General features: G+C 38.9%; 1 protein-coding gene across 2 annotated transcripts; it reads right to left on the bottom strand.

Moving 5' to 3' along the window:
* Positions 1–880: 880 nt before the first annotated feature.
* Positions 881–19073, bottom strand: LOC111598212 (glutaredoxin domain-containing cysteine-rich protein CG12206). 2 transcript variants are annotated; one of them, XM_023313366.2, is made up of 5 exons: positions 18362–19073; positions 14737–16630; positions 1277–1510; positions 1142–1207; positions 881–1082 (listed from the first exon to the last, which is right to left on the bottom strand). In XM_023313366.2, exons 2-5 carry the CDS (start codon positions 16423–16425, stop codon positions 909–911), a joined length of 2163 nt encoding a protein of 720 aa, XP_023169134.2. In that variant the 5' UTR covers positions 16426–16630; positions 18362–19073; the 3' UTR covers positions 881–908. The 2 variants fall into 2 exon arrangements, with proteins under 2 accessions (XP_023169134.2, XP_023169143.2); XM_023313375.2 differs by lacking the exon at positions 18362–19073 and adding an exon at positions 16771–16857.
* Positions 19074–19859: the final 786 nt, after the last annotated feature.

The following is a 19859-nucleotide window of genomic DNA, read 5'->3' as shown; positions in this document are numbered from 1 at the left end:
CTATTAGAGACGCAGCAGCTCCGCCTTATTTTAGCTCCGTTATACTGGGTAATTTGACTTGGGGAAGTCTTTGTTGCGCATCCTCAGTATTTCCAGATATTTCCAGGTGTTTCCAGGCATTTCAAGTCTTAACAGATCTTCCCGTAGGAGTCCTCAGCAGTGCATTAAATATTTCGTTACTCCAAAGAAGCTAACCACTTGTTTTACCCAAAACTATTAAATGCGCTTTTGGCATCAGGCATTACTAGTGGCAGGCAAATACGAATTTTATTGCGTCGCTCCCATAATTCCCATTGTGGATTTGCCTTGCTGTCTGGCAGTAAATTAACCAACGTCCTCAGGTAGCATCCTTCTTTCCGGCATGCCTTGAACATGTAGAAAGGTAGGTCGCCTTGTTACTACCATGTTCAGTATCTTTAAAGGAACATTGTCTAAGCCCGGAGCCGTTTTATTGTGTCAGGGAAAGAGCTGCCATAGCAAGCTTATCCTCGGGGAAGATTCACAGCTTCACTCAGTTGAGCTTCAACTGAGCCCTTACGTAACTAGAAATTAGAGCGTGGTCATCTCAATCAGAATAAAGAAAAGATGTAAGCTCCAATAGGATTTATTTATTATTACATATGTGTATACGTATGGTATGTATCATTCTTTGATAAACATAAACTATGTATATAATATATGTATATTCTGCAAGGCTTCGCGTAACTTTCCCATGGACATCGCCAGTTCAGGTGCTGATCCCAAGTCCCAAATGCGAGACTTGCAGCCAACCGATTCAAATATCACAACTGTTAATAACAAGCTATACAAAAAACATACACATACTAATATATACTATATATATATATATAAAAAAAAAGTTAAAAAAAAACAGTCACTTCACGAGTGACAGACCAGTTGGGAGGACTTTAACAACTGGGACACTTGACCAGGCCCACCTCGTCGCAGTTCATGCACTTGAGGGCCACGAATTCGGCGGTAAAGTGATTCCGATGCACCGACTTCTTGGAGCCACTGCACGAGGGGCAGGGCAGCAGTCGATAGCCGCCGCAGGTCTGGCAGGTATAAGCCGTGGCTAACGACTGAATGGGAGGAGATCAATACGTTAGTACAAATCAAAGCTACCTGTGGCATGACTCACCTTGTAGGGTCGCAGCAGTTGACGCAGCTCTCCGCTCTCATTTAGTCGCTCCACTGTGTCGGCATCCTGCAACGTTACAAATTGAACTGTGAATGTATATCTGATGAGAGAGTAACGTATCCGCCAGATACTTACACCAATGTGCTGACCCTCGACGAACAGCTGCGGCACTCGTATCGTCTCGTGGTGCATGCGCTCCCGCATCTCCTGCTGGTACTCAATACTCATGAACACATCGCGTTCCTCAAACTTGACGAGCAGTGTACGCAGTATCTGCTTGACATTGGCGCACTTGGCATACGTCTCCCTAATGATGCCCATGCTCGTCGTATATAGCACAACTTTGCCCAGATCCTTTTCCATGTAGTTCTATAGTAAGTAGATTAACAAACATAACACAGTTCAGTGCAAAGTACACAAAAGTATACAAAAGCATGCTACAATCTCTCAACACGCTGACCTTGTAAGCCAACAACTGAAGCCGACACAGATTGAGACTGTAATTATATATACTGACTATATGCTACAGCTATTTGCTAATTGTGCTGCCAAGTCAATAACAACCCAAAAACAACGAAGAGCAATCAAGAATAGCAACTCCAGTCGAGTCTTACATATTCTCTAATGCCCGCCAATATTTCAGATTCAATTTCAAATAAATGCAAATATATGTGCTCTAGAGATTAAAACAAGTAAAAAAGCTCTAATCGGGGGGTGCCCGACTAGGAGATACCCTGATCCCCGTCCTCTTTGAGTTTTTTAATATTTTCCGTAGTTTGTATCGAGTATTCAAAAAACACAATTCAAGCGCAATTTCAATTCTTGGAATAGAAAAGAATACACGCATTTGAATGTATGTGTGCACACGCATAGGAAAAATGCGTGCGCGTGGCGCTGCTGACATGCGCTTTTGCAAATTTGGCAAACGTTTTGTTTAATAACTTCTGTTTTACTTAATGGATTTTAATGAAATTTTCAGCATATGATCTACATATGCTATTGGCATGGTTGAGATGCAAACGCTTTCACATAATGGCCCCAGCTCCAACTAAACTTTAATTTTAAGAATTTGGGGAAATTTGGAGCCAGTATCCAAAATCGAACAAAAACCAAAATTGCATGAAATATACATAAAACTATATACAAACTATAGCTCTTAAGACGTCCGAGATATAATTTATTAATTGCATTTCAATCATGTTTTTATTCGATAACAATTAAACGTGAATAGTTATCGAATATTTGAAACAAACTCGATATGCGCGTGCTATACACGGACCTACAAAAAAATTTCAAGTCTCTAGCTCTTATAGATGCTGAGATCCACGCGTTCACACATACGGACAGACGGACGGAAGGACGGACAGACGGACAGGGCTCAATCGACTAGGCTTGTCGTCCTGATCAAGAATATATATACTTTATGGGGTCTGCCACGCCTTCTTCTGCCTGTTACATACATTTGCACAAAACCATTATACCCTGATTTCCCATTTTCAATGGGATCAGGGTATAAAAAGATTACAGTTCAGTATTATGATCAAAATTGATTCATATATTTGCCACTTAGAGACTACGATTTCAATTTGATCTTCGAAATGCTGATTCTGAGAATTTGTATTCGTCATTATCGTAACAACTTCATGTCAAGCAAACATTCAACATTGAGAAGCATAAATAATTTTGGTATCTCTAAGGATGGAGAGGCAAATGGAAACCAAAGTTCATTTTAAGGTAACGTTCCTAAAACAATGAATGATATATATACATATCTCTCTCTCCCTCTCCATCTCTTTCTAATTTTAACTTAGCCTGTTTTTATCTATACATGTCTCTGTCAGTCTCTCTTCCTCCCCTTCCTCGGCTCACTCTCCCTTTTCCTTTCTTCTCCATCTTAGTAGCTCTTTCAGACTACTTGATTTCCTCATCATTTTACTCCCTCTATCTCTCTCTCGTTCACAATCTTTAACTCTCTTTCTCTGACTCTTACACTTAAATGAACACACTCTTGCTCAGTCGCTCTCTCAGACTATCTCCGACTCTTAGACACCTCTCTCTCCCTGTCACTTTATCTCTCTCTCTCTGTCTTTTTGTGCTATTCTTCCTCTTTATCATTCTAATTCTGTTTATGTTTCCCTCCCCCAACTCTTTTTCTTTTTCTTTCTTTATCTTGTTCCCTTTCTCTCTCTTTCTGTCTTTCCCCTTTGTCTTTCTCATTCATATTCTCCTCCTCTTTTCTTTCTCTCGTTCTATCCCTTTCCCTCTCCCAATTCTCTCTCTCTTTGACTCACTTTATTTTTTTCTCTTTATCTCGCTTTCTGTTTTTCTCCGTTTCACTTTATCTTTCCATTTCTCCACCTTATTCTCCTTATCTTTGTCTCTCTCTTTTCTATTTATCTCACCTTTTCTCGCTCTCCGTCTCTCTGTACTTCTCACGCATACTTTTGACGTTCCGATGCGGGCCAAAGCAATTTACAATATGGCGTTAACTGTTTAATTGGCAAAGAGGTTTATAAATAAAACAAACGAAACGATGCTGCTATTAAGACACTTCATAATTTGCTAGACACAAAAGATAGAGTGTACAAACAAACAAGCATGTCGAAAATGTCAGCATATAACTGGTTTATGCTCTGGATTATACAATTAAGCGAAAAACAAAGGCCAGGCTAAAACGAATGCCTGACTAAGAGAAATTGCAATCAAACTGAAATATAAAGAAAATCCAATTGGAAATTACGCATAACCAATTTGTGTAAATGGTATTTAAAATTACTTAACGACATTTACAGGCGTTGCCAATCTGAAACTTACTCTAGGTGAAAACTGCAAACAATTCACTAACTGCACATTTCCCTGACCATTTCCAATTGAGTGTGTAAGTATATGTGTGTGTGTGCAACTCGTTTTTGCTCCAAATTAATTGGCCACACAGTCGATGGCTGTGTACCGTTAGCTGGCCAAGTTGACAGTCTAATTAACTTAAGCCAGAGCTCCACCGGCACCTCCTCCTATCGCCAGTTGATCAAGCGATATATATCGCTATCGCAGCGGGACAGCAAATGTCAAAAACTCAAGAGTTATGCTCATAATAAATGACAACATCAATTATAATAGACTTTCCATACACAGACTACATGGACTCTCGGCATGCCAGCATGGCGTAATGCCTGATCTCTGACTATTATATAAATTGATTGAGTTCAATCTTTTGAGCTGGTCTGACGTCTGGCACAGGTTCAACTGACACAGGTGGTACTTTAGCAATTAGTTTTTATAACTATTCCCCAATATTTCATTTCACTGTTTTATATTCTCTTTTATACTTGATCACGAAGTTAACAAGGGTATATTGGCTTGTGCAATGTTAGAGGGATGAAATGTGTAAATCGTCTAATTAAATCTTAATTTATATATAAGTCATACTATTATATATAATTGACAATATAAACTTGAGACTGTTGGGCGTAGAATTTGGAGACATCTGTACCTTTCAGAGGTGTAGAGGTAGAACTGCAAACTTTGACTAATGAATTTTCTCTTTAGCTAAATTTACTCTTACTCTTACAGATACGAAAATGGTTTTAAATCTAGGGTAACGGAAGTCACTGTTGATATTATGCTCCGCCCATTGCAATTGAACCATTTATGAGCCCTAAACATGTATTATTACTTCTTGAGGCTCAACTGCCATCTGGTTTCGAGACAACAAATATTTCAATTTAATATATTCAATTTATTTTATGAGCCATTTTTCTAACTTTTGCGATTTTCTCTTTTCTTAAAGAAACCTTTGTATTGACTATTTCAATAGTTTCCGTCTGCATAGGCTTTTTGTCGAGAACAGGCTTCTCATCATCATAAATCTATGATGTAAATGTTGTATCTTGACGGCAGGGTCCTCATATCGTTTAACTCAAATTTGTACAATTTTTTCATCTCCTTTAATTCAGTTTTCTACAATTTTTTAATAGGGCATTTACGAAGCTACTGACAACCTACAGGATCTCAAATTACTCAAATTACTCGATACAACAAAAAATTGTATCCAAGCAAAATAGGTGCCAGCAGTGCTGAGTGGTCGAAGACACAATAAACAAGCAATCAGAAACATATCACTACAAACACAGCATACTTGTCCTAGAAGAGGAGGATAGACCCATCATCCTTACCAGGTCGCTATGGATTTATTGGTTTCAAATCAATATTAAAATATCCACTTCATTCATATGACAAGTAAGGCCAATTGCTAATGAAACGAATGGGAAATGAAACAGCAGGAAAAAATAGTCGTAGGAGAATATTAGTAAGTCAAAGCAACGAATGGAAAATGTAACTCATAGATTCGCATCGTAAAAGAGTTATTTTTGTGTTTCATTTTCGTAAACTATTATTATATGGAAGAGCTATGAAAACGAGTGGCAAATGAAACAAACGACTAACAAGGCCAATGGCCAATGAAACGAATGGGAAACGAAGTAAAGTTGCATCATTGTCGCGATCTCATTGCATTCCACCCCAACCCATTCCAGCTCATTGACTTGCATAACCCAAGAGGCAAATGCTGAAGCAGTTGCTAGCTATTTACCAGCAATATGACATGTTTAAGCAAATAAAAGGAAAACACATAAAACTGGTACATTAATAATTGCCATTAAGCGTCATTTGTGGTGCGAACGTGGATGTGGATGTGGATGTGGATGTGAATGTGGATTTAACAACAAAGTTCAAAGCCATGTTAAGTGATAAAAGATGCCTGTGGCTAAGCTGATATGTTGTGTGTTCAAACTGAAAACGAGTTTGACTGAAGTCGAAGGAGGTGAGGGGGAAAAAAGAGCTCCCCTCAGCCCCTGTTTGAACGAGCATTTGAACTGTGATCCACACTCGTTGAGCTGTCACCAGCATCCACAATTAACACGTGCCCTCGCAGAACCGTCGACAGGCCACAGTCAGAGTCTCTCCAGAGCCAGAGTCAATGCCAAACAGACAACATTACAATTTATTTTATGTGTCTTATTTTTGTATTTTCTGCTTTTAGCGGCAACAGGTAAGGCTAGTGGGCAAAAAGAGAAAGCGGGTCACTTGCGATCGACAAGCGTCGATTGGAGGATTGCCAATCGGGTTGGGATCTGCGCTCAAGAAACAAAAACAAAAATTGCGTATCTGCCATATCTGAGAGTCAACACAGTTCGCAGCATCAGCAGCATTCGCGCCATTCAATTATGTGAGCAGGAGTTGACTTTTAATGGCAGCCAACCGCAACAACTACAACATTCACACGAGTCGATTCGTTGCGGTGCGTTCCATAAAGTTCAATTAATATGTCACATGGAGCTCTGGACATTATGTAAGTCGATGCGGACCGATTGGGCGCCTGGGAATGTCTCTCCATAACGAGAAGGGAAAGCCAAGCCACGCTCAAATACCTTATAGGCATACCAAAAAAAAAAACAATAAACCCATCGCAAGAATACGAAATTAGCAAATTTTGTAACACTTATAATAAACAAGTTTTCGTCTTTTGTTTTCGTTTCATTCCTTTTCAGTTTGTGCATAAATCTCTCCTGTTTGTCTGTCGACTCTTAGTAAATTGCTACTGATCAGGTCTATTCGATAACATTCGATTGATTATCATCAAATCAAATGAACAAAAAATTCCAAAATCGGGTCAAATGTTGAGCTTGATTAATTGAATAATATTAAAAAACAAAAAAAAAAAACAAGTAAGAAAATTCTAGTGGAGGTGCCCGACTAGGAGATACCCTGATCCCAGTCCTATCTGCGTTTTTTAAGATTTTCCATAGTTTGTATCGAGTATTAAGAAAAACACAATTAAAAACTGACATTACCACACCAAAAATCGAACCCACACTTTTTACGCAACGTGCATCAACTTTACCAGCACCGCCACTTCATAATTAAAAAAAATAAATAAAACAGTAAGAACTGCCTCGTCGTCGCGAGGATCGAACCCGAGATAAAACGCCGACGAGCGCCGCCTCTACCAACGCAGCATCTGCACTGCTAACTCAAGCAGTTCCAAATTTGAACTTAAGTAGCAGCTAATAATTCAGCACAATCTAATCACAATTTCGATTCTTCGAACAGAAAAAAATACACGCATTTGAATGTATGTGTGCACACGCATAGGAAAAATGCTTTTAAGTCGTCTGATATATAATTTTTTAACTGCATTTCAATTATGTTTTTATTCGATAACAATTAAATGCGAATTGTTATCGAATATTTGAAACAAGCTGGACCTGCGCGTGCTATACATGGACCTACAAAATGTCTCTAGCTCTTATAAATGCTGAGATCCACGCGTTCACCCATACGGACAGACGGACAGGGCTCAATCGACTCGGCATGGCGTCCTGATCAAGAATATATATACTTTATGGGGTCTGCCACGCCTCTTCCAGCCTGTTACATACATTTGCACAAAACCATTATACCCTGATTTCCCATTTTCAATGGGATCAGGGTATAAAAAAATACTGAAGAACATTATAAATTAGTGTTTTACAAATTTTCCAAGCTCGAAATTGCCAAAAATGTAGTTTCGATAGGTAAAAAACATAAACACATTTGATAGTTAAAAATTTTGAATAGCATTAAATGGCCTGGACTTAGTCTTTATTTCAATCAAATTTGGAAGCTTTAAGGTTACCAGGTTTACGATGCGAACATAATGCAGCTAGCTGGGCTCAAGCCCTGAACTTTACCACTCTATAAGTAAAGTTTAACTACAAATATGTATACTTATGTATAATTATGTATATACATAAGAAGTTTTTGCTATAGTGAACTTTAGAACTTGCTTTCTCCATATAAAGAATTATGTGGACCATAATAATATATAATAAACTCGGTCTAGGCTAAAAAGCAGAACTCGTTTGAGTTTCAATCAATTTAGTTTCGATTGAAAACTTTAATTTTAATTATCTCGCCTCAATATCAAATAAAAGATATAATAATTGCCTATTTTATATAGCCCCAAGGAAGCTATAGCAAAACCTTTAAGCTTTATCAGACATATAAACATGACTACGTATCTACGTTTCACTCCAGGGACAGATCACTTAGGGGATATACTCTTATCCCCTTGTGAGCGAGTATACGAACTCATGCACAAGTCGATTGCTTTCATTCAGAACTTTTTGTTCCGACAGCTTTCATGGCAATCGGGGAATCAAACTGAAGTTTCAATTGCCGTTTCAGTTTCAATTTCAATTTCAATTTCAGTTTCAATTTCAATTTCAGCTTCAGCTGGGCGCATTTAGTTTCAGGTGCGCAGCGGCTTTGGCTTAGCTTTAAAATTCACACACGTCAACACAGAGCTGTGTATATTTGTGTGTAAATATATACGTAAGTGAAATGTGATATATATACATATATGTTTCACATTTCACTTTCGTTGTGTTGGCCAAAAGCGAGCTTCAATTTGGCAATAATTGGATATTTTAATAAGCCCATTTGCTGCTTTCTTTTGGCCCTGAATGCAAATCGAAATTGAAATGCAGCAAACGCCCCTCACATTGCTGTTGTTGTTGTCGCATGTGTTGCTGTTGCTGTTTAATTGTTTGTGTTTTGTGAAACAATGTGCGGCTGTAAAAATCTCACAGCGCCATAAATCTGCGCCTGGTCACGTAAACAGCGAGAAAAGGAATAAATTCGTTTTTATTTTCACTTTCGTTCGAATTCAAGCTTTGTCTTGGCTTTGGTATTTTCCCCCTTTCTTTTCGAGCCGCTCCCCCATCGAATAGAAATATGCATTGTTGTATTTCTGTATTTTATTTATTATTATTTCTAAGTGCCGAATTGTTTCTCTTTAGTTTTATTTCTCCCCATTTGTATTTTGCTTTGGCCAATTTGTGTTTTTCGTTTTGACATTTACTAAATATTGAACAATTTGTATTTTTTCTACATTATTTGGAGCTTAGTCCCAAATTAGATTCGAATCCATTTGCTGCTGGGACAAACTTTTTATATACTTATTGTTTACACTTTTCGTATTGTTAATACTCGATCATTGATCAAAGATCTAATTTTAGTTTAACTATTAAATATTTAACCTGCAATTAAGCTGCTTGGCCATCTTTAGCAAAACAGTACTAAAGTATACCGAAAGAATTAGCTTATTTCCTAGTCAATAACAACAGCAATAAGAACAAAACGAATATTGAATACCCTTCTAGACACACGTCATACAAATACATATATATCAGAACTAACTCTGTAACTATCACTTACACAGACCAATCAAATTTCAATTCAATGAAACTTTGATAAAAAAGATTGGACTTTAAAGTTTTCATAAAAATTTATTTTATATATTTTAGAAAATTATTTTAATTTTTTTTTGGTTCTGTAGTGAAATTGTTTCGGAAAATAATCTACTTTTTATACAATGATATTACAATGGCTCAAATGTACGCAATATATATAATGTATTGATATAAACAGAATAACCTAAGATTATAGAGTATAGAGTCGGATTCTTGGCTACTAGCGTAAGTCTGATTTATATAAAGGCTTTCCATATAAAATATGTACAATACATATTTCGAATTCCACACTAGTCAGAAAGACCAGCCTTCTACTTGAGCACCAAATACTTAAATATATTTTTTTTCAAATTTGGGGAAAGCGGACAAGGTATCCAAAATCTCACACAATAAATTTGAAATCTCCAACATTTACAGTATTCAAGCGACGCTTGCAAAACGAAGTCAAATTATATTTATATTATAGATACATCCAATGCGAAAAGATATACGCTGCATATACTAAATGTTTTAAAAGTAAGACACAGGTTCACCTGTGATAAAAGAGTGGGCATAAATAATTTGATCGGATATTAGCGCTGTTAACCTTGAGCAGCAAATCAATATTATAATTAATGAGAAAAACAAGCAACACGGATAAAAAGTTCAAAAATTGCTAGCGAAACAATGGATTGCATAAGTTTTCAAGAAACCAATAGCCAAAAGCCCAATGGCAGGTATGTATAAATATTTTATAATAATATATATATATACACACACGTGTGGATATATGTGTTTTATAATAATAAAGAGAGACTAACGCGCTAATTATGCGCATCTACAAAGAGTCAAACATACTTAGCCCGAATGGACGGCGAGAGAGGGAGGGGTGCCTGCAGCAGAGGTTTTTCAAGTTTGCCTTTTTTGCTTTTGTTTTTTTTTTTAAGTCAGTTGAAAACGAGTCAAGCTCCCATTAAAACATAATTTAGATAATTTACGTTTGTATTTTTTTTTGGGATTTATTTTTTGAAATATTTTCGGCTGTGCGTGTTTCGATCGCTTAGTCACATTTATTCGAGCTTTGACGAAATATTAAAGAAAATGAGCTATAAGTAAAATGAAAGCTTGCTCAATGACCAAGCGCCACGCCCACATCGATAACTAGCAATATTTATTGTTAACCTCTAACTTAAGACCAGCAAATTGGTTTCGCCAATGAAGTGCAATTGCGTTAACAGCATTGGCTTCAACAATCGAGACAAGATCACAAATATACCAAGTCATCAAGACAAACACACATACATGTGTATATATATACATGTATATATATACATGTATATATATATAGTTTGGTGAATGAATTGAAAATGTTGTTGGCAATGCGTGATTAATGCAATTTCAATAACACTGCAATTTAGGTCTGCCTATTGTTACGGCCGCGACTGTTTCCCAATCGGCTTTCAAATTTGAAATGGGTCAAGCCGCAGGGCCACAGGCCTCCGAGCTACAGCGCTGCAGCGCGCGCACCTGTGCCAATAAGAACTGAAATACAGCTGTTGCGAAGAAAGCCAACATGAAATCAAAATTTAACTGCAATTAGTCAGAGCCCCAATCGCATTTGGTGCTCGCGCCATCTATGTATCTCTCTATCCACTTCCGTCAGCTAACATGAACCCAAAAATATAAAACAAAAACTTTCCCAACTGAGCGAACGCTTAGCGGATTTTCACCTCTATGTGTGTATGGAAATTCTGATTGGGCGCCCAATTTGAGTGTGCCAACTAAGCGAGGCCTTTGCAATATTTTAAGCCAATTAACGGTAAATTTAAATAGCAACAGCAAGAAGAAAAAGGCGTTGCGTAAATAGACATCAAAGTGTTAATTTCGGACGTTTTTTTCTTTTTTAATTTAGCAACAACAATTTTGGTAAGCGCATCGAAAGATTTATTAGTTGGTTAAACTTTCAGCGAGTTGTTATTGTTGTTGTTGCTTCTCGTGTTGCCATGAATCATTTTGTTAATAAGAAGAAGAAGAACAAACACAACATTTGACTTTCACATAGTCCAAATAAAATTCGAAAAGTAAAGACAAAACGTGAGTCAATCTGGAGCTGTAGCCGCCAGACAGAAACCTAAAGACAGACAACGAATAACACACACACACATTGCATAATGTATGTGTGTGTGTAAGTCAGCGACCCAAACAGACAGACACCCACGCAACTTACTGACAGCCGCAGACAAAAGTTAAACACAAAGCCAACTTTCTCAATGAATCGCATGCAGAAAAAAACAAAAAAAATCAAATTCAATATTATTTATTTTTTATTTTCTGAATGTTGTGAATACCAGCTAAATGTGAATGCACTCATTGCACATTCTTGAATGCAGCTCACCTCTATCCAACCAAACAGGTTAACCTACGCCCAAAAGTATGCAACATTCCAAGCGCACTTAGATGCAACTTCGAACCTTAAACTTTGAACTAGAAATTTATGAACGCAGTTATAATATGATTGAGTAAAAAACAATCAAAGCATATCTCTTTAGATTGAATTTTTTCCAAGAATACTTACATAACTGATAATCAAAACTTATAGATTAGTATATCGATATATCAATATATCAATATATCAATATATCAATATATCAATATATCAATATATCAATATATCAATATATCAATATATCAATATATCAATATATCAATATATCAATATATCAATATATCAATATATCAATATATCAATAATATCAATATATCAATATATCAATATATCAATATATCAATATATCAATATATCAATATATCAATATATCAATATATCAATATATCAATATATCAATATATCAATATATCAATATATCAATATATCAATATATCAATATATCAATATATCAATATAACAATATATCAATATATCAATATATCAATATATCAATATATCAATATAACAATATATCAATATATCAATATATCAATATAGCAAGAAGCAAGACAGCAGGCAGCAAGACAGCAAGAGAGCAAGAGAGCAAGATAGCAAAGGATACAGCAAGAGAGCAAGACAGCCAAGAGAGCAAGACAGCAAGAGAGCAAGACAGAAGAGAGCAAGAGAGAAAAGAGAGCAAGAGAGCAAGAGAGCAAGAGAGCAAAGAGCAAGAGAGCAAGAGAGCAAGAGACAAGAGAGCAAGAGAGCAAGAGAGCAAGAGAGCAAGAGAGCAGAGAGCAAGGAGCAAGAGAGCAAGAGAGCAAGAGAGCAAGAGAGCAAAGAGCAAGAGAGCAAGAGACAAGAGAGCAAGATAGCAAGAGAGCAAGAGAGCAAGAGAGCAAGAGAGCAAGAGAGCAAGAAGCAAGAGAGCAAGAGAGCAAGAGAGCAAGAGAGCAAGAGATCAGAGAGCAAGAGAGCAAGAGAGCAAGAGAGCAAGAGAGCAAGAGAGCAAGAGAGCAAGAGAGCAAGAGAGCAAGAGAGCAAGAGAGCAAGAGAGCAAGAGAGCCAAGAGAGCAAGAGAGCAAGAGAGCAGAGCAAGAGACAGAGAGCAATAGAGGCAAGAGAGCAAAGAGCAGATGATGCAAGGAGAGCAAGAAGCAAGAGATCAGAGAGGCAATCGAGCAAGAGAGCAATAGAGCAACGAGAGCAAGAGAGCACGAGAGCAAGAGAGCAAGAGAGCAAGCAGCAAGAGCATAGAGAGCAAGAGAGCAATGAGAGCAAGGAGAAGCAAGAGAGCAAGAGAGCATAGAGAAGCAAGAGAGCAAGAGAGCAAGCGCGGCAAGAGAGCAAGAGAACAAGAGAGCCAAAGCAAGAGAGCAAGGCAAGAGAGCCAGAGTAACCAGAGAAGCAAGAGAGCAAGGAGCAATATGAGCGAGAGAGCAACAGCAAGACGCAAGTCAGCAAGACAGCAAGAGAGCAAGAGAGCACGAGATGCAAGAGCAGCAAGAGGAGCAAGACGAGCAAGAGAGCAAGACGAGCAAGAGAGCACGAGAAGCAAGAGAGCAAGAGAGCAAGAGAGCCAGAGAGAGCAAGAGATGCAAGAGAGCAAGAGAGCAAGTCAAGAGAGCAAGAGAGCCAGAGAGCAAGAGAGCAAGAGAGCAAGAGAGCAAGAGAGGCAAAGAGAGCAAGAGAGCAAGAGAGCAGAGAGCGCAAGAGAGCAAGAGAGCAAGAGAGCAATAGAGCAATGAGAGAAGAGAGCAAGAGAGCAAGAGAGCAAGAGAGCAAGAGAGGCAAGAGAGCAAGAGAGCAAGAGAGCAAGAGAGCAAGAGAGCAAGAGAGCAAGAGAGCAAGAGAGCAAGAGAGCAAGAGAGCAAGAGAGCAAGAGAGCAAGAGAGCAAGAGAGCAAGAGAGCAAGAGAGCAAGAGAGCAAGAGAGCAAGAGAGCAAGAGAGAAGAGAGCAAGAGAGCAAGAGAGCAAGAGAGCAAGAGAGCAAGAGAGCAAGTAGAGCAAGAGGCCAGAGAGCAAGAGAGCAAGAGAGCAAGAGAGCAGAGAGCAAGAGAGCAAGAGAGCAAAGAGCAAGAGAGCAAGAGAGCAAGAGAGCAAGAGAGCAAGAGATGCAAGAGAGCAAGAGAGCAAGAGAGCAAGAGAGCAAGAGAGCAAGAGAGCAAGAGAGCAGAGAGCAAGAGAGCAAGAGAGCAAGAGAGCAAGAGAGCAAGAGAGCAAGAGGCAAGAAGCAAGAGAGCAAGAGAGCAAGAGCAAGAGAGCAAGAGAGCAAGGAGAGCAAGAGAGCAAGAGAGCAAGAGAGCAAGAGAGCAAGAGAGCTAAGAGAGCAAGAGGAGCAAGATAGCAAGAGAGCAAGAGAGCAAGAGAGCAAGAGAGCAAGAGAGCAAGAGAGCAAGAGAGCAAGAGAGCAAGAGAGCAAGAGAGCAAGAGAGCAAGAGAGCAAGAGAAGCAATGAGAGCAGAGAGCAAGAGAGCAAGAGAGCAAGAGAGCAAGAGAGCAAGAGAGCAAGAGAGCAAGAGAGCAAGAGAGCATATATCAATATATCAATATATCAAATGAGCGCAAATATATCATATATCAATAGATCAATAGATCAATATATCAATATATCAAGAGAGTCAATATATCAATATAGCAATATAGCAATATATCAATATATCAATATATCAATATATCAATATATAAATATATCAATATATCAATATATCAATATATCAATATATCAATATATCAATATATCAATATATCAATATATCAATATATCAATATATCAATATATCAATATATCAATAAATCAATAAATCAATATATCAATATATTAATATATTAATTTGGACTTAATCTGGGAGTTGTTTATTCCCATAGCACACACACAGCTAATTCTAGGTACTCACCTTGATATTCGGCTGCTGCAACTGTAAGAAGGTGGCTACTCCATTGCGCACACGATTCTTGACGCCGCGGACTGTACCCTTGGAGGAGCGTATGGTGGATGCCTGCGAGGAGCGGCGCATGTCCTTGTAACCAGCAAAGGCGTCCTCTTGTTCCAGCTGCCCCAGCTGTTGCTGTTGCTCATCGTCGCCAGGTAGACTTAGCGCTTCGTATTCCGGCAATATGCGACTGCAGCTTTCCTGTCCGAAACTTCGATAATTTGCGTGTTCGTTCACGTGGAAATTGTAGTACTGATCGGCCTCGTATTGCAGAGGTCGTCCATCAATTTTGGTCGCAATTATCGACTGATTTATATCGTCTATAACCCGCACAGCATCCCTGTCCCGTATATCACGCAGCAACGAACTGGGCAGTAAAGTGCCCAATTTAATCAGCGGCGGCGCCTCATGCGAATCGTGCAACGAATCGCAGCTCAACGATGAGCTGCTCTCGTCACACTCCTCGCTGCTGTCCGTCAGGCTGTGGGCACGTGAATGATTACCAGACTGCCCGTTCGAGGTATTCACACGGATTCGAGTTGTCTTCAAATGCAGCTCCAGCTTGGGCACGCTTGTGTTGCTGTTGCCCTTGTTGCTGTTGCCAATGCTCATATTGCTGATGGCATTGCTGTCACTGCTGGGCGATTTGATGCTCTCCAGATCGCTGCCTGTGCCGCTATCCAAGGTCTCGCAGGGTGAATATTGCCCGCTGGATACTAAATAGCATAGCTGATAGGGCGTTGTGACAGATTGTGCATCCGTTTGTATTTGTTGTTGCTGCTGTAGCGGTAAATGCAACTGCAACTGTAACTGTTGCTCTTGTTGCTGGTGTTGCTCATGTTGTTGCTTAAGCCGTAATACCATTTCGCTATCGCTTTGACTATCGTTCAATTTGACCACGCTTATCTGCTTGCCCAGCCTGGCTGGCTGGCTTTGACTCGAATTCAAACACTGACCGTTGTCGTTGGAGTTGTCGTTGTCGTTGTCGTGGGCTATCTGAATCTTGACCGTGTGCTGTGGCGCACAGACACCAACTGTTTCGGTCGATGCACCCGTTGGCCAATCGACTGACGTTAACTGACTAGCATCACCGTCTCTCTCAGCAGTTTCTCTAGATTGCAGCTGCTCAGCTGTCGCTCGTAACACGTTTCTAACGTCATCGGCAACATTGCAGCTGATAATGGTTGATGTTGGCGCCATTTCACCAGCTCCAGCAACATCGTTCGCCAGTTTAACCTCGGCCTCGCTCTCCGTTTGGCCAATGCGCAACAGCAGCTGTGGATATAGCTTTGTTGCAGGCTCGCTTGTTGCCGTTGCTGTGGCTGTTGCTGTTGCTGTTGCAGCTGTTGTTGCCACTGTGTTGTAACTGGTTTCTGAATCCACATTGCTTGCATGGTCAAACTGCAGCGTCTGCAAATTACTGTTGCTATTGCTATTGCTCTTGCTGCTGCTGCTGCTGCTGTTGCTGTTGCTGTTGCTGTTGTCCCCAAATGCCAACAACATGGCCTGTGATTTAAGCGACATTTCGTCGCTTTCAATGTTGATGCCTACCGGCTTAGCTGGTTGCTCAGATTCAATTATTATTGAAATGCCGCGCAACGGCCTTTGGTGCTGCTGCTGCATGCTGCCAATTGCTGTTGTTGTTGCTGCCATAGTTCTGGCAACAGCAACTGCATTTGATAATTTGATGCGCCGCCAATATCTAATTTCAAATTTTATGCAATTGTCTCGTATGTCTGATTGCGTGTGTGTTGCTGCTGTCGCTACAGGTTGTTGTTGCTGCTGTTGGTGTTGTGCTAGTTGTCGCTGACCGTTGCACAGCGCATTTTACAGTTAGTTGGCCGCATGCAGATTGTACCTGCAACAAAAAAGCAAACAGAATATGCGATTAGCAAAAAAGAGAGGAAACACATAGACAGAGGCAGATACAGAGACAGAGAGAGAGAGAGACAGAGAGAGAGAGAAAAAGAAAGAGAGAGAGAGACTTGGCCAACTGACAAACTGGCCAACTGGTGGACTGGGTGAACGCTGCCAGCTCGTAGCATGAGCTTGACATTTAAGCCGATGATGTGCCTGGCTCAGAGGCAGACGCGACGACTAATAAATGTTAAAGCTGCTACAAAGCACAAAAACAGCAAAAATAATAAAATGACAATAAGCAAAATGGGAAATATAAATAATCATCGTAATAATGGTAAACACAAAACCGCATTCACAGCTGTCAGAACCGCAAAGAACAGAACAAAACAGCAGAAGGTAAGCCTAAAACAATTAAGAGAAATTCGAGTAACGACTAGAAGATACTCTACACATTATATAAATCGTAAATATGTACATCCTGTATATAACTTTAATCATTTACTTCACATAACTAATATATTCAAGATATCTAAGATATCTCAATCTATCTCAAATATTCCATATTCCAAGCGTGAAACATTTCCCAACGTTTCCAAGTACAGTTTTTGCTTTTCCTACGATCATAGAGTAAATCAATCTATGTATTTCCTTCTATATAGTATTAGTATTCTTATATGTTCTTCATTATTAAAGCAGTGATTATATTAAATATTATTTCATAAAGATAATTGAGCCACAATTAGTGCAGGCCATTACTATTTAAATGGGAAAAGATGCAGGCTAAGTTTTTCAGGCTGTCATGTGATCATTACTTTTGTTACTATTTGTTATTATTACTATGACTACTATTACTACTATTGCTATATTATGAATTGTTTTATTGTCATTATCATAATTATCGTAGAGCATAGTATCTTCTATTGCCAAAGTGGAGAGAAGAAACTGAGAGGACTGACCTTAACGCTCAACAGCTGGGAGATGCCGATATCAATGCAAAGTTATAACACATAGAAGGAGTCCACCTGCAGGATAACTGTTGGCTTCAAGGTGCAAGGCAGTCTAAGATTCAAACAAGATTTTCAAATAGAAAGCAGCAAGTGCTGTCCGACACGCTGGACAGATAGAAGACCTACCTCAACCACAAAAATGCAGTCATTATTATTTAGCTCATTATCATTATCCTTAACATAACTATTTAAAATCATTTTACTATCGATTTACTAGTTTAATCATTATCATTATTATTTTTTATTTTTTACTATTATTATAATGATCTATATCACACAGGAGTGACATTATCATTATTATGATTGTTTTTATATATTTTCATTTTTTATCTTATTTACATATGTAACTGCTCGACAAGATCTTCAACTAAAATATTATGACTATGTTATGACTATATTTCGTATTAGAGCATTTGGTATATGCTCTAATACGAAATATTCTTCTTGCTTCTTATTTATTGATATATTTGTCTTATTAACTCTTCTGATCGATTGATTGACACGTCTATAGGGACTTAGTTCTGTGGAGTTTCTATGATATAATCCACACAGCGGCGTTAAACAGACAGCAAAATAATGAAGTTCATTGTTTCCGAATGCGAATACAACAGCATCTCTTCTGTATTTCATTCTTTCCTTCGAACATCATCGATACTTTTAGAGTACAAAAACAGAACAAAAAAAAAAAGAAAAAAATACTTTTGAGAACAAGATTTACATACGTTTGAAGTGGATGTTGGGCTGCGGCTTTTGTTGCTGTTGTTGTTTCTGTTATTGTTGTTGTTGTCGTCGTTGTGTTTCTGAAAACTGGTAACTGGTTACACTTGAACCTGGCGCTGACCAGTTGCTGGGATACCCAGTTCGCAAATATTTGAAGCGGGCGGGCAAGGCGACTCCAAATGTCACAGTTGTTGTTGCTGCTTTTGCTGTTGCTGTCGTTGTTGTTGGCCTGCATTCGCCGCTTGCTGCACACAAATTTCGTTTGGCGGCAACAGCAACAATACGAAATAAAAAAATAACAAAAACAATAATAAAAAAAATTTAACTAAATTGTGCAGGCAGCTATTTAAGGGGCGGCAGGGCGTAGCTGGCACACTCACGCAGACAGGCACACGATCACACGCACGGACGCACGCGCGCACGATACTCTTGAGCTTCGATCTGAAGAGTTTCAAGCTCAAATGGTTTAGTTTTTCGGTTCTCGGTTTTCGGTTTTCGATTTTCGATTTTCGATTTTAGGCGCCTTCAAGCAACGCGGTGCGTACAACTCATTCAAAATCGCGCTGGCAACTGAAAACCGCAGCAACAAAGTCGCGCTGGGTTGGCATGCTTTGCCAGGGATTTGTTGTTGTCGTTTTTGTTGTTGTTGTTGCTGTTGCTGCTGTTTGTTGTATATATTTTTTTCCTACGTGCCTCTGTCGCTGCCACGATGGCTGCTGTTGCTTTTATTTTTTAAATTTTTGCTTTCAAGAAATCCAAAAAAAAGAGCAGCAGCAGCAGCAGCAGCAGCGACGTCGTCGCCAACGAAATAACTTAAAACAACAAGAAAAGAAAAACAACAACATCAACAAACGTCAGGCAATCACAGCAATAAACGCTGCGCTGCGTCGACGCAGCCAGCAGCAGCATCGGAGCGGTAAAACAATATGAGCTGAGAATTTGTTTATGTGCGCAGGCGCAACCGCAGTCGCAGTCGCAGTCGCAATCGCAGTCTCAGTCGGTAGTCAACGCTAGCAGCGCATTGTACACACCCCCATGACGCCACTGCCCCGCAACCCACCTGTTGCTGCCGCAGCGCCTATTATTGTTGTAGTACTCGTTTGTTGCCAACGTTAATTGTGACGGCTGCCGCAGCCCCAAGCCGCACAGTGGATGGGGATAATATATTTTTCATTTTCGATTATTCAGTCAAATTTATAATTCCTTAAAATTGAATATTTACCAATTTATTTATTTTTTTTTTCCTGAATTTATTCTTTTTTATTGTTATACAACAAGGAAACGTTTTACTTCAACTTTATTTTAAGCTTATTTTTTAGTTTAGTAAAGAAACAAAAATAAATTCCGGTTTTCATCTGAATAAAAAAAACTATTTTAAAAGCTTGAAATATTGCCAAAATTATCATTCTTTGGTAACACATGGAATACTTAAAATAATGTAGCGTTCGTTTTCAATTTTTTTGTTTTCGAGCCAGCTGAAATGCGGCAAACCTGTTACTA

Source organism: Drosophila hydei, unplaced genomic scaffold (genome assembly GCF_003285905.1).
Source record: "Drosophila hydei strain 15085-1641.00,03,60 unplaced genomic scaffold, DhydRS2 tig00008148-arrow-arrow-pilon, whole genome shotgun sequence".
NCBI lineage: Eukaryota > Metazoa > Arthropoda > Insecta > Diptera > Drosophilidae > Drosophila > Drosophila hydei.
Note: the sequence above shows the minus strand (reverse complement) of the source record. Positions and strands in the feature narration are given on the sequence as shown.

Excerpts from the sequence above, each read along its gene's own strand:
- LOC111598212 (XM_023313366.2), bottom strand. The coding sequence starts at position 16,425 with ATGGCAGCAACAACAACAGCAATTGGCAGCATGCAGCAGCAGCACCAA. Across the intron at positions 1,511-14,736 it reads TGCAGCAGCCGAATATCAAG|AACTACATGGAAAAGGATCT; the intron begins GTGAGTACCTAG and ends TACTTACTATAG. Across the intron at positions 1,083-1,141 it reads AACTGCTGCGACCCTACAAG|TCGTTAGCCACGGCTTATAC; the intron begins GTGAGTCATGCC and ends CCTCCCATTCAG.